The sequence below is a fragment of the Branchiostoma floridae genome, chromosome 2 (assembly GCF_000003815.2).
Source record: "Branchiostoma floridae strain S238N-H82 chromosome 2, Bfl_VNyyK, whole genome shotgun sequence".
In the NCBI taxonomy this organism is placed as follows: domain Eukaryota; kingdom Metazoa; phylum Chordata; class Leptocardii; order Amphioxiformes; family Branchiostomatidae; genus Branchiostoma; species Branchiostoma floridae.
Genome location: NC_049980.1, coordinates 9,998,968 through 10,015,163, shown reverse-complemented (window position 1 = coordinate 10,015,163; position 16,196 = coordinate 9,998,968). Strand labels below are relative to the sequence as shown.

General features: G+C 41.8%; 1 protein-coding gene across 1 annotated transcript in view; it reads right to left on the bottom strand.

Moving 5' to 3' along the window:
- Positions 1-14,679: 14,679 nt before the first annotated feature.
- The window catches only part of LOC118409354 (peroxisomal multifunctional enzyme type 2-like), a gene marked incomplete in the record, with an annotated part of 22,965 nt that continues 21,448 nt past the window's right edge, over positions 14,680-16,196 (bottom strand). The window contains 1 exon segment of the mRNA XM_035810321.1: positions 14,680-15,819. Coding sequence (XP_035666214.1) covers positions 15,727-15,819 — 93 coding nt within the window.

Below are 16,196 nucleotides of genomic sequence, written 5' to 3'. Positions count from 1 at the left end.
CGTAACCATATGGAAAACTCGAACAGAAAGGCAGGCTTATGATATAATGTTTATCATATGCTTTTTGTCTGATGGCATTTTTTCTTGATAGCATATCATCACAAAAAAAGCAAACTATGATTTTCGAAAAAGCCTGACTCGTAGAGCCGGCAAGAAGGCCGATATAAGCATGCTAGTACTTGATTTGAACCTATGTTTGTAAAACTCATGATGTTATGGTTTCTTTTGATTTTTTTCCAGTAAAAGACATCATAGGAAAGTATTCAACAGCTAGGTCCACATTTGGTTGGTTAAAGAAGCACAAAAGTGGTCAGGCGGCTATTCCAGAGTGAAAAATCGTACGACGCTGGAAAAATTTTGAACATCATCCGATGCTCTGCGATGCTCTGCGATGGCTGATTTTCCTTACGATTTAACTCCGATTCACTGTGATCATCGTGCGACAGGCGTAATATGCCATCGCAAGGACGTCGTACGATTCTTGTGACCGGGGCTTTAGCGGTTACCCCAGGCGAACCATCATGCCCTTTCGAACCTTGTAGAAAAGTTACAAAGTAATTTTGAGTGCTCAAATCGCTTTCTGCCAACTCAATACGGGTTTTACTATGAAATTCAAGTGATGAAAGTAACGCGCACTTTCTTAAAGATTCTAGAAGTTCGATCGTATGGGGTGCTTTTGCGGTTAACGAAGGGTTCGCTTATACCCCCCTCACATTATATACGATCTTCGGACGTACTTCGCGATCGCAGGAAGGTCGGGTGATTTTAAGATCTTAAGATGGTCTTGCGTATTTTTCGCCCAAAATCTGTCACCCTCACATATAAGCGAGCCTCGTGCGATCGACGGTGAATAAATCTATGATAATGAACCTCCCATCACCTCTTGCACGCGGACAAGGGAACACAAAACGTTCCTCAAAAAAGGTAACAGATCAATAAATGTTGCTTCTTTTGTTGTTGGAATCTTTTAACCAATGAATGGAATGCGCGGGCATAATAGAAATGACACAAGAAAGGAAAGTGTGTCACAAAGCCAGCCTACATACTGCCACAGGGCACAATGTTAGAATTACCCTCACGTTACCAGAAATTCAATATTTGTAAACAATCGGAAGTCGGGTAAACGTCGCCCGAACTTCGCCAGACTAACGGACGTTTGCCATCCGATTTGCGCTCGATGATTAATAACCATGTCTGTGCTCGCCTATCGGTCTTCAATCGTTGGATTGACGCAAGACTATTGACCGATACCCTTGCGAGGTACGCACGATTTGCACGCACGATCTGCGACTCGGTAACGAGCTCTGCGATCTCGGAGATCTCCTGCGACTTGTCGCTTATGTTAAGAACATGTTTCGCTGCACCGCGACCGTCGTAAGACTTCTGAAAATTGCCGGCGATCCCTAAAAATCGCAAGATGATCGTGAGAACACCGGACGTCTTACTCACGAAAATGTCATTTAGAACTCGTAAACCAGTCTTCCGATCTAATCGCGCCTGATGTGAGGGGGGTATTAGCGGTTACCCCAGGCGAACCTTCATTCGCTTTCTAGCCTTGTAGAAAAGTAAACAAGTAAGTTTGAGAACTCAAATTGCTTTCTGCCTTCTCGTCACGCGTTTTAATATAAAATTCAAGTGATAAAAGTAACGCACACTTTGTTTGAAATTTCCTAAGTCCGATCGTATGGGGTCGCTTTTTTTTGCGGTTACCGAAGGGTTCGCTTAGCGGTTAGCGGTTATCCCCCAGGTGAGCCTTCATTCGTATGTAAAAAGTTACAAAGTAATTTTGGGAACTCAAATGACTTTCACCTTCTGCCCACGGGATTTACCATGATATTCAAGTGTTGAAAGTAACGCACACTTTGTTTGAAATTTCGGAAACCCGATCGTAAGGAATCGTTTTTTTGCGGTTACCGAAGGGTTCGCTTAGCGGTTATCTCCAAGGTGAGCCTTCATTCGTATGTAGAAAAGTTAAAAAGTAATTTGGTGTACTCAAATCACTTTTCACCTTTTGCCCACGGGTCTTACTATGATATTCAAGTGTTGAAAGTAACGCACATTTTGTTTGAAATTTCGGAAGTCCGATCGTAAGGGGTCGCTTTTTTTCGGTTACCGAAGGGTTCGCTTAGCGGTTAGCGGTTATCCCAAAGGTGAGCCTTCATTCGTATGTAGAAAAGTTACAAAGTAATTTTTGGTACTCAAATCACTTTTTACATTTTGCCCACGGGTTTTACTATGATATTCAAGTGTTGAAAGTAACGCACATTTTGTTTGAAATTTCGGAAGTCCGATCGTAAGGGCTCGCTTTCTTTGCGGTTACCGAAGGGTTCGCTTAGCGGTTAGCGGTTATCCCCCAGGTGAGCCTCCATTCGTATGTAAAAAAGTTACAAAGTAATTTTGGGTACTCAAATCACTTTTCCTTGCCACGGTTTTACTATGATATTCAAGTGTTGAAAGTAACGCACATTTTGTTTGAAATTTCGGAAGTCCGATCGTGAGGGGTCGCTTTTTTGCGGTTACCGAAGGGTTAGCGGTTATCCCCCAGGTGAGTCTTCATTCGTATGTAGAAAAGTTACAAAGTAATTTTGGGTACTCAAATCACTTTTTACCTTTTGCCCACGGGTTTTACTATGATATTCAAGTGTTGAAAGTAACGCACATTTTGTTTGAAATTTCGGAAGTCCGATCGTGAGGGGTCGCTTTTTTGCGGTTACCGAAGGGTTAGCGGTTATCCCCCAGGTGAGTCTTCATTCGTATGTAGAAAAGTTACAAAGTAATTTTGGGTACTCAAATCACTTTTTACCTTTTGCCCACGGGTTTTACTATGATATTCAAGTGTTGAAAGTAACGCACATTTTGTTTGAAATTTCGGAAGTCCGATCGTGAGGGGTCGCTTTTTTGCGGTTACCGAAGGGTTAGCGGTTATCCCCCAGGTGAGTCTTCATTCGTATGTAGAAAAGTTACAAAGTAATTTTGGGTACTCAAATCACTTTTTACCTTTTGCCCACGGGTTTTACTATGATATTCAAGTGTTGAAAGTAACGCACATTTTGTTTGGTACCTCATCGTATGTAGAAAAGTACAAAGTAATTTTGGGTATCAAATCACTTTTTACCTTTTGCCCACGGGTTTACTATGATATTCAAGTGTTGAAAGTAACGCACATTTTGTTTGAAATTTCGGAAGTCCGATCGTAAGGGGTCGCTTTTTTGCGGTTACCGAAGGTTTAGCGGTTATCCCCCAGGTGAGCCTTCATTCGTATGTAGAAAAGTTACAAAGTAATTTTGGGTACTCAAATCACTTTTTACCTTTTGCCCACGGGTTTTACTATGATATTCAAGTGTTGAAAGTAACGCACATTTTGTTTGAAATTTCGGAAGTCCGATCGTGAGGGGTCGCTTTTTTGCGGTTACCGAAGGGTTAGCGGTTATCCCCCAGGTGAGTCTTCATTCGTATGTAGAAAAGTTACAAAGTAATTTTGGGTACTCAAATCACTTTTTACCTTTTGCCCACGGGTTTTACTATGATATTCAAGTGTTGAAAGTAACGCACATTTTGTTTGAAATTTCGGAAGTCCGATCGTGAGGGGTCGCTTTTTTGCGGTTACCGAAGGGTTAGCGGTTATCCCCCAGGTGAGTCTTCATTCGTATGTAGAAAAGTTACAAAGTAATTTTGGGTACTCAAATCACTTTTTACCTTTTGCCCACGGGTTTTACTATGATATTCAAGTGTTGAAAGTAACGCACATTTTGTTTGAAATTTCGGAAGTCCGATCGTAAGGGGTCGCTTTTTTGCGGTTACCGAAGGGTTAGCGGTTATCCCCCAGGTGAGCCTTCATTCGTATGTAGAAAAGTTACAAAGTAATTTTGGGTACTCAAATCACTTTTTACCTTTTGCCCACGGGTTTTACTATGATATTCAAGTGTTGAAAGTAACGCACATTTTGTTTGAAATTTCGGAAGTCCGATCGTGAGGGGTCGCTTTTTTGCGGTTACCGAAGGGTTAGCGGTTATCCCCCAGGTGAGTCTTCATTCGTATGTAGAAAAGTTACAAAGTAATTTTGGGTACTCAAATCACTTTTTACCTTTTGCCCACGGGTTTTACTATGATATTCAAGTGTTGAAAGTAACGCACATTTTGTTTGAAATTTCGGAAGTCCGATCGTGAGGGGTCGCTTTTTTGCGGTTACCGAAGGGTTAGCGGTTATCCCCCAGGTGAGTCTTCATTCGTATGTAGAAAAGTTACAAAGTAATTTTGGGTACTCAAATCACTTTTTACCTTTTGCCCACGGGTTTTACTATGATATTCAAGTGTTGAAAGTAACGCACATTTTGTTTGAAATTTCGGAAGTCCGATCGTGAGGGGTCGCTTTTTTGCGGTTACCGAAGGGTTAGCGGTTATCCCCCAGGTGAGTCTTCATTCGTATGTAGAAAAGTTACAAAGTAATTTTGGGTACTCAAATCACTTTTTACCTTTTGCCCACGGGTTTTACTATGATATTCAAGTGTTGAAAGTAACGCACATTTTGTTTGAAATTTCGGAAGTCCGATCGTAAGGGGTCGCTTTTTTGCGGTTACCGAAGGGTTAGCGGTTATCCCCCAGGTGAGTCTTCATTCGTATGTAGAAAAGTTACAAAGTAATTTTGGGTACTCAAATCACTTTTTACCTTTTGCCCACGGGTTTTACTATGATATTCAAGTGTTGAAAGTAACGCACATTTTGTTTGAAATTTCGGAAGTCCGATCGTAAGGGGTCGCTTTTTTGCGGTTACCGAAGGGTTAGCGGTTATCCCCCAGGTGAGCCTTCATTCGTATGTAGAAAAGTTACAAAGTAATTTTGGGTACTCAAATCACTTTTTACCTTTTGCCCACGGGTTTTACTATGATATTCAAGTGTTGAAAGTAACGCACATTTTGTTTGAAATTTCGGAAGTCCGATCGTGAGGGGTCGCTTTTTTGCGGTTACCGAAGGGTTAGCGGTTATCCCCCAGGTGAGTCTTCATTCGTATGTAGAAAAGTTACAAAGTAATTTTGGGTACTCAAATCACTTTTTACCTTTTGCCCACGGGTTTTACTATGATATTCAAGTGTTGAAAGTAACGCACATTTTGTTTGAAATTTCGGAAGTCCGATCGTGAGGGGTCGCTTTTTTGCGGTTACCGAAGGGTTAGCGGTTATCCCCCAGGTGAGTCTTCATTCGTATGTAGAAAAGTTACAAAGTAATTTTGGGTACTCAAATCACTTTTTACCTTTTGCCCACGGGTTTTACTATGATATTCAAGTGTTGAAAGTAACGCACATTTTGTTTGAAATTTCGGAAGTCCGATCGTGAGGGGTCGCTTTTTTGCGGTTACCGAAGGGTTAGCGGTTATCCCCCAGGTGAGTCTTCATTCGTATGTAGAAAAGTTACAAAGTAATTTTGGGTACTCAAATCACTTTTTACCTTTTGCCCACGGGTTTTACTATGATATTCAAGTGTTGAAAGTAACGCACATTTTGTTTGAAATTTCGGAAGTCCGATCGCGAGGGGTCGCTTTTTTGCGGTTACCGAAGGGTTAGCGGTTATCCCCCAGGTGAGTCTTCATTCGTATGTAGAAAAGTTACAAAGTAATTTTGGGTACTCAAATCACTTTTTACCTTTTGCCCACGGGTTTTACTATGATATTCAAGTGTTGAAAGTAACGCACATTTTGTTTGAAATTTCGGAAGTCCGATCGTGAGGGGTCGCTTTTTTGCGGTTACCGAAGGGTTAGCGGTTATCCCCCAGGTGAGTCTTCAATCGTATGTAGAAAAGTTACAAAGTAATTTGGGGTACTCAAATCACTTTTTACCTTTTGCCCACGGGTTTTACTATGATATTCAAGTGTTGAAAGTAACGCACATTTTGTTTGAAATTTCGGAAGTCCGATCGCGAGGGGTCGCTTTTTTGCGGTTACCGAAGGGTTAGCGGTTATCCCCCAGGTGAGTCTTCATTCGTATTTTCGGGTTTTACTATGATTTGCGGCTTAAATTCACGGATTACCTCGCAATTCGAACCGGAACCTTAAGGCCTCATACCGGACTTTTGTTGCCTCGTTTACAATAGTGCTTAAATATGCAACTTTAATGGGCGAAAATCCAATAAAAAAACAGCTCTACTGGAGATGTTTTAATTTCTATTGAAAAAGCACTTATCCAGTACTCAATAAAATAAAATTCCCCAAAATCTGACCGGTGGATCGATTTTTATAACATCTATAACTGCACATAAATACTATCCAGAAAGTGGGGCTTTCCTTCAGTGACCCGCTGACCACATTACTCAGGACAAACAAACGTACACGTCCGAGAATCGCCCGAATGCCTAAACTTTTCCACCCGATCCTGTCAGAAATACACAACCTTTCATCTCAAATCCTTCGATATGACATGGGAGCGATAAAAGGCAATTTATCGTCTACATAAACACACGATTTTGGGGCCCCATTCATATTTCGGAGGGAATACTTCTAAGTGCCCACCCGCGGAGTAATACCGGAACGAGGCCTTCAGTGCGGATTACAGATATCCGATCAGATTTGAACTTTGACCCGAAACCTTGACCTGGCGTTTTCCTACGCGTCTGGAGCGAGCTTTGTGCGTATTCAAAGTGCGTTTCGAAGGTAGATATATTTATTACCTTTGCCAGAATGGCAAGGTTATATTTTAGGCTTGTACGTCTGTCTGTCTGTCTGTCTTTCTGTCTGTCTGTGAACAGCATCACTCGAAAAGCGCCTTTGATTGATCCTGATGATATTTGGTAGGTGGATATAGGGGTCGTAATCCCCATACTACTTCTCTTGCCCTCGCATGTTCTAAGTTTATGACCTTTGTGACCTTTGTCCTGCTCAGACTTTTTTTGTCAATCTAACCCTCCTAAGCTGGTTGTTTAATCTGATCAGTAAAACGTGACCTATTCTGTGCTGCTGCTGCAGACTTCCTGATCAATGCGGTTTCCTGTGGTAAGAAAATATGCCACAAACCTGTATTTACTGGACCCACCTACAGGAATCATATATGTGCATCCCGTATATATACGGGTTCATCAGGACAGCCTTGTAGATACCATATCTATACATATATTACTGTATGTACATAGTACATATCATATTGTACATAGTATATATTGAAATATGTACGTGTTTTGTTTTAGGGAAATATAGTCTTAACAAGCCACGACAACTCATTAGTGATGAGAGTCCTTGTTTCTTACTTTATGACCAATGGCCATAATCTGCATGCTCAAATGAGGTGCTTTCAGCCATCTCTCTTAAAGCCAATGCGACTTAGGTCTAGATAATGCAGCGCAATAAAGACCAAGATTCCCCATTATATAGCGCAAGAGATAAACACCCAAGTACGTCAATGGGGACATCCTATCTCAAGGGGGCTTTATAACGTCATTTACGCCCGAAATCACCCAGCTATTTGATGTAATCTATAGGTACCTAACTGTCAAAAGGATTTGCAGTCATAGAAGGATTTGAAAGGGTTTACAGTTGTGTATTGACATACATTTTCCACGTCCAAAACGTAAACGCAGTTACAGCTAAAACATGGGAGATCAAATTCCAACCTAATTGCAGCTAGGGCGTCAATATGGAAGTACCATCCCTTCTTTCTAAGTGACACATAATGTTTGGAAAGGATATAATGTATCAATGTTATTTAAAAAACTCGGGAACAATGTGAGGAGTCATATATGCATGATGACACTTCGCTAGAAGACTAAGTGTGTGGCATCCATGCAGTGAAGAGGGCTATATGCTGTGATTCCGATGGCAAAAATTAGCATGAGGCGCTAGGCACATTAGCGTGAAGCATAAGACTGGGATAAAGTATGGTTGGATAACACGTAACAAAACAAGTTATAGCTCAACACATGATTTATGTTTGATGGAAGCAGGTTTATAACTGCGCACATTGATGCAATGAGAAAATCGTTAGGCTCGAGCCGCTCGACCGTTATGCAGCTGTGGAGTAGAACGGACTGGGGATGATCCTGGTTTTTGATGCAGAAAAACGTTAGGGGCTCAAATCGCGCTTTTAGGACACGTCATATCAATTATCTAAAGCATAACTTTGTCTTTCCTTCACACAGAAGCTCGTAAAAACACACGTCAGATAACTATAAGATAATCATACTGACTTACTTGATACTTGATAAGGTCTCTTCATCGTTGTGTCAAGTGATCTGCATCAAGGCAACGTCTCTTGTGGACCATCCTGCGCCATTCCAGGCGATTCTGGGTCGTCACTTCTACGTCTCTGGGATAATCATACGAACCCAGATTGTAATTCTCAATAGAATGTTTAATACAACTTCCGCTGTCTATGCTTGTTGCTCATCTTCTAAGGTTGTGCCCCTTTGTTAATAATGTCTATGGTTCTATTTTATTAATGAGGCTCAAACGTTGATTCAAAGAATAAAGCTTCTGCCACTGTTAACATATGGATTGTAGTTTTACATGAATAGATTGATACTCTAAAGAGAGTGTATTTTCAACTAAAAAAAGTTGGATTATAGCAGTTAGTAGTGATATCATCAGGTTAATGTGGCACTTAAAAAGACGATAAATGCTGTTACCTGCCGATGTGGATACGCCTTTCCGTCGTTGCAAAGTGGACCGTGAAACAGCATCAAGATCGCTTCGCCAAGGAAGTGCATCCTATGGCAAAGACAAGAAAAGCGCCGCCCAACGGTTAAAATTATCATTGCAGGACAACCCGCATCCATCGAGGTAAAAAATAATTTGGATCACATGGCATCACATCAAACAAGTCTTTTATTTCTGTGTATTCAAGAGGTGCACTTGACCATGGTCAAGATTGACCATATTCGTTAGGTGGCGCTTTTAGGGGCAGCCACAGTCTATTATCGCTCCCCTTTTAACTCGTGTTTCTCAAGTGTTTAAAAGTTATTTAGGGGACAGCAATGGATGTATGTTTGTCTGATATGTCACTGAACTCACAAGACATATTAGGAGCGTGGTTTTCCCTGAGTCCAGCAAGTCATTGCGGAGTTTGTTCAACGGCGTCACTGTGAAAGGATCTACCAACAATGGCGTCGATCCTGAAGTACTCCTCCGGATTCCTGCGTGCCTGCCGCCATGCAGCCAGCCCTCTCCTGTCACAGCAAAGGTCCCTGTTGAAGACGCATGGGTTACTCAGGACTTCTTTCAGACCAAGAGGGAGTAAAGCAGGCAGGAATCGGATTCGTCAAATCCAGACCATCACAGGCAACAGACCGCCGTTTACAACACAAGGTACATTGTACCTCTCTATTATGCAAATCAGCACGCGACAAGTGCATTCCTGACGAGCTGAAACAACAACAACATCCGAGAGGGACCAGGAATGTATCGTCTCGTAACCTTGTTAGAGTTCCTATACTGCGGAAGAAGCAAACTGAACAGGTACAAAATTTTCCATCCATCTACATGTGTAACGCCCGGTCGTTATTTAACAAGCTTGATGAATTCGAACTCACTATCCGCCAACTAAGAGCGGACGTAGCCATCGTCACAGAGACCTGGTTTTCCACGAGAATGGCATCCGACATCCTGAATGTAGAAGGCTACTCATTGTTCTCCACCTGTAGAACGGACCGACGTGGTGGCGGGGTTGCCGTATACATCCGGGAGGACATACAGGCCAAGGCAATCGCCCAAGTCCGAGTGCCCTCGGAGCTCGAATGTGTTTGGGTACGGCTCAGACCCACCAGACTTCCGCGCCAGGTATCGTCCATCGTGTTCTGTGCTACCTATATACCACCCAACTCCAAGCATCAAGACCTCTTGATCGATCATTTGATCACAACAACTGACTTGTTGAGAGAACTGCATCCTGATATAGGATTAGTATTTGCGGGTGACTACAACCGGCTGGACCACAAGCCACTCCTCCTGGCCCATCAACTTCAACAGGTAGTCAACTCCCCAACCCGCGGGGAAGCAACGTTAGATGTGGTTATAACCAACCTGAAGTCCTACTGCAATGCCCCAGCGGTGATCAACCCTATAGGAAACCGGCGACCACAAAGCAGTTTGGTGGCAACCTAGGGTTCGCCCGAAGACATCGAATAAGACCAAAGACGTGCTCGTGCGCCCCATGCCGGACTCTAGTCTTCGCGCATTCGGACGCTGGATCACAACACATAACTGGGATGAAGTGCTCGAAGAAGCTACTGTGGACAGTAAGACATTAGCTTTCTATCGCACCCTCCACGAAGAAATCGACAGATTCTTTCCCGAGAAGAAGGCAAAACTACACCACAAGGACAAGCCCTGGTTCACCGCTGCACTAAAGAGTTTGATTCACAAGAGACAGCGAGCACACAGTAACGGACAAATGACTCTCTACAGGTTCCTTCGAAACAAGATAGCCAGGGACATTCTACAAGAAAAGAAAACCTACTACAAGGACCACATCGAGGACATGAAGACGACTCACCCGTCGGAATGGCACAAGTCTATCCGACGCCTTGCGAACTGGTCTGCTCCCTCGGCTACGATCCATGTTCCGGACATAGATCTTAGCAACAAGGCAGGCATAGCGGACGCCATTAACAAGCATTTGTCAGCGATCTGTCAGGCACTGAGACCACTCGACTGCAGCAAATTGCCAACTTACTTACCTTGCACTCTACCTCTTCAAGTAAGCATATGGGATATGTACCATCGACTCAAGCGTATAAAAGTCTCCAAAGCCCCGGGTCCAGACAACATACCGCCAAGGGTCATTGAGGAGTTTGCTTTTGAGCTATCGACACCAATGACTGACATTCTGAACTCTTCGCTCAGGGAAGGGAAGGTACCAGCACCATGGAAAGAAGCCATTGTTGTCCCGGTTCCCAAGGAACTACCGGCTGACCTTGACAAGGTGCGACCAGTGTCACTTACGTCACAATTGGCGAAGATATGCGAAAGCTTTGTTGCAGGTTGGATAATGTCGGACATTCTTCCCCATGTGGATCCTAAGCAATATGGAAACATGAAAAACTGTTCTACGACACACTGCTTGGTCGACTTACTTAACTTCTTTTACGCAGGAGTGGAGAAATCAAAAGTGGGTACGCTGATACTCACTGATTTCTCCAAGGCTTTTGATAGAGTATGCCATACAACCGCTATGGCTAAGCTGATAAGCCTCGGAGCAAGACCATCTGTAATTCCTTGGGTGTGCAGTTTTCTCTCAGATCGCCGACAGTGCGTACGTTACCAGGGAGCATTGTCACATTGGGAAAGCCTGACGTGCGGTATAGCCCAGGGCACCCTGATGGGTCCCCTTGTATTTCTGGCGATGATCAATGATGTTAAACCGGTCACCGAGAACTCACACTGGAAATACGTAGATGACTTCAATCTGGGAGAGATCAGGCTTATCTCTACCCCGTCATCGCTTCAACGTGATCTGAACCACCTTGACAACTGGGCTACGGAAAACCACATGTTACTCAACCCCAAGAAATGCATGGCCATGCACTTCTCTTTCGTGCGCGCCCCCATACAACCTCCAGTGTTGACTCTTGCAGGACAGACACTTAAAACCACCACCCAGGCTAGGTTGCTTGGACTCCACATCCGCTCTAACCTGAAATGGGATGACCAGGTGGATGTCATGGTGTCCAAAAGCAGCAAAAGGCTGGTCGTCATCAGCAGGTTGCGACGTTTTTATGGCGACAGGTTTATGGCCAAGATACGACTGAGAACTCCAGTCGCTGTGGGTGATCGAAAAAGTTAACGTTACTGATCTGTGCTGCACTTGCGACGTCAATCCTTTACATGTCTCTTCACAAGGCAGATGCTTTTATTCATCAACATTTCATTGTTCCCACTAAGATACAGCATGAAGACATTGAAAATCATCAGAAAGTTGCCTGTTCCGTCAAATAGCAATGTCTTGGTTAATTCACCCTCCAGGTGGGCTGAAAATGGACTAGTCCAAATACCAGATTCATGTTCGATAGAAACTCACATGCCGTAATTGACCAGTATCTTGGCCATAAACCTGTCTTTTTGAAGAACTAAAGCCTGTTATTGGAGAGTCATTAACATCATTATAAAGTGTATATAAACATCGACAACTTTCGTTTGGCAAAGTACGTTAAAAATAATCTAAACGGACCCCATGTAGCCGCAAATCGAGTCAGACGAACCAGTGACCGCAAGTGACCCCAAAGGAAAGGCGAGCCATCAGAATAGTCCAATGTTACATTCAATTTACATACAAATTTGCATTGGATTTGTAAAAGAACAGGAATTTATGATATATTGCACACACAAATGTATTATGGGAAATCCTATGAATGATACCCCTTATAAATAACGATCGAATGTTTATCAAATATGAATATATAACGAAAAAAGGCACCCCCGCCAAAGCGGCATAATGGTACCTTCCGAACGCGTTCTACCCCCAGGAGTGTGAAATGGCGCGAAAACGGGGACTGAGAGGCCCGGGCTGACCGCGGAACGTTTTTACTACCTTTAAATGCTATTTCCCCGGTCAAAATTGTATTCTTGATAGAAAAAGTAGTTATTTTGTTGACATTATAGCTTGCAGATGAATATTATCCAAGGGTATTTGAACTTAGAACGATAATATTTTTGTAAGAGCGATATTTTGGCGGAAAATGTAGGAAAAATATTTGTTTTTGATGTTTTTGCCCCAAAATTATCACGATTTCGTTACATAATCCAAAATACCCTTGGACAGATCATTTCCGTTGGGAATAAGCTCTTATCTCGTAAAAAAGCAAGGCTATAGTCCGTGTCCCCGCTGGGGAATTGATACATGAATGAAACAACAATATTTTTAACTAAAATCGTTATTTCTAACCCAAAATTACAGTGCAGCAACAGATATCACATGTGCATTTTATGTGTACCGCATAGAACTAACTCTGTATGAAGTTTCGTTACAATACGACAATGCGTTAAAAAGTTACAAGAATACACGTGTTTTCAACTAACTAGAACCGTGTCACATGCCTTCTAGTGTCATTTCTACAAAGTACACTCAAGGCTACCACATAATTTCCTATTTTGGTTCTCAATCTCGTCATGTTCACCATTTAATGAGGGAATTTTGTTCAAAGTGACAGGCGAAAATTAATGATGTCGTCATCCATAAAACTTACTTGCCGTGGCCTTGCAGACATTTTATTTCCATGTTCCATGAATAGCAGTACAGAAGAGGTTGGTGCCCATCATAAGCTGTGGTGTTAGAAACTACTGCACGAGTCTCCCAACAAGACGATATGTCAGCTCTGGCCCGTGGGTCTACCTGAACAAACTCAGCCAGTGGTGACCAGAACTGCATGCAAAGAGACAGAATAATCTTTGTTTTCTATTCACAACGCCACACCTGTTCCCGCGCGCCACAGTCAGGTGGTCAATTAACTCAAATTGGGAGAATAACCAATCAGAGGAGTTATGCAAATGAGCACGTATGCTAATGAGGGCAGGGGTATAAAAAGGGAAGATATTATCACTAAAAGTCGCATAGTTTGACCTTTGGGAGGAAAACAAAGACATGGTTGGCAGAAACAGGTGAAAAGTCGGGTCAAGTTGGCGTAGTAGGAAGCTAGGGAATGTGGATATTGAGATATGAAGAGGAGGGTAGTATCTTTACCCTAACCACCCAACCACATGGCTCGGGAAAGGTATTCTCCTCTCTCTGGTCAGGGATGGGGACTTTTTCCGCACTCCTTATCCATCCATGACCTGTCGGGAGTGCGGGGGATGAGTGTGGCGGCATGAATCTTCCACTATATCAATCTAACCATGGCAGAATTATAGTTGACCAGCGTTTGATGTCCAAATAAACTTAAGGTTAGTTATACTTACTCCGTTACAAAGAAAACCTTCACGTGGATGCGGGTTTACGTGCAATGATGATTTCAGCCACTTGACGGCGCTTTTTTCTTCAGATACACCAGACTTAAGAATACACCACACATATTCTTGTTCCTAGATCCTGATTCTTATGACAAAACGGGCTTGTCCAAACAAAGAATACATTTCTATGTACAAAATTCGCCTTTGAATATAAAAGAAAAAATAGGACATAGAACAGGGATATTCTGATGAATAAAGCAGCACTTCCTCCCTGCAAATCAGACTTGCTATGAGTGTATTGACTCTCTCAAGAAAGATGCCAGAAATGCCTGCAAACATTCGGTCAACACAGCATCACATTGCATACGGCTTGAAGAACATGCTGCAATATCATCCAGTGTAGATTGGTGGCGCTATGAGACCGCCTGTTCAGTCACATCCAAACTTTGTAGTGTTTACACATTTATTCCAGCCATGTGACTTTTCTCGCACGCTACTTGTTTGTTCTAATTGTGTTTCATCTACAAATGAAAAGAAGTTACAAATGTGTGCCTTGTATGCCATGAGATCGTGCTGCCAATAATACACAAGATGTGCGCGGGCACACAAACACACACACAAACACACACACACACACACACACACACACAAAGACACACACACACATAAACCCATACATGGAATTCTCACACAAGTTCCCACTTCAAAGGAAGGATTTTCCGTAGGATGAGTACCAAGCTTCTCATACAAAATTACACCAGGTCAGATGTTCACACTCCTTACAGCAACAAGACTACAACATAAAGACACAAGACCTAGCATTAGTTTAGAATTATTTATCAGTCTGTAATGATTAAATAGCCATGTGTAATCACCTAGCAATGGTCACCTTCCATTGTACATCAATTCTCTTTACATTCACATTCAGCGCTCCTCCCTGCTCTATAAAGGACTGAGAAGTACTAAAGCATTGTTGACCACAAGATATAGCTAAGCTATACAAGTGGACCACCCCATTTAAATGGACAATATAAAATGTTATATGAGAATTTCATCTGTATTGACAATATATATGCTGAAAAAGATTATACACCATTCAACACAACAAATAGTCATGTCTTTTTCAACAAAATTTCAGCAGACTCAGGAAAATCTTAACATTAATAATCTTTTCATATTCCTGACAACCTACTAACTCGAACAATCTTTGTAAAATTGGCATGCAAGTTATGCAAAGAAATGGCAAGTGATAAGTTTTGAGCCAGCATAGGAAGGCTGCAACACAACAACAAAGGAAATCCTATAATGGGTGTAATTAAATCTTTGAATGAATGAATTGCTCAAGACTAGATATCAATATGTTGATTAAAACTCTAAAAACAACTATATGGAAATGCTGAAGGTGATATGGTGACTTTGGTTCAAGAAGAAAAGTGTAGATCTAACAAAGCAAACATACCTAAGCTTGCCGTAAATTTTATCAATTACACAGTCTTATTGCCTAGTGTAACTACCCATATACATCACAGTATTATGTTTCATCAATTTTTGTAATCATCCTACCTTTCTTATAGGCAAATAAACATTTTAAGTGAGGATAACAAATGTAAAATGTAGAATCTATTGTAGTATTGACATTTTCCTTGAACATTATCTTCAGACATGATCTGACACAATATTTCCACATCAACCAACAAAGGTGTCGCATGTATGGTGAACTCATTTAGAACTGAAGAAATAAAATCATAATCAGTACATTATTACATTATGTATCACAAAAGATGATTGATAATGTGGTGAAACTTTGATTAAACATGAAGTAATTACAACTTATGACCCATGGTGCATGAAGACATTCCCAGAATGCTTCACAGTTTTGAAGCCTGTTCCTTGAAGAGACCATCCAGCTTTGTCATCAGCATCAAGTTCCCAGTGATCTTAAGTTTCCCCTGGAAGAACGCCTGCAACATCATATAAAAAATTGGAATTAAGTGAGATTCACTCATTCAAATGTATCAATTATCCATTTATATACTGTTGAATACGTCATACTAGTACTCAAAAGTGAGTAATAAGTTTGAAAATGAGGTTTCTAACAATTCTGTCGGGGATTATTATAATAGTTCTCTTCATACATAATGGCTAATGTATTGATCAATTAAGTCGTGTGTCTCTCTCTATGATTTGCTTGTAGTCATGTATAAGTTATTGGTCAAAAATGTACCTGTTAACCCTGATGAAATCAAGGGATTTCGATTAGCTAAACTTCATAAATGATGTCAGTGTACGAAAATAACATATCAGCCGGAGAAAATTAGTAAATAAAAAAATAGTACAT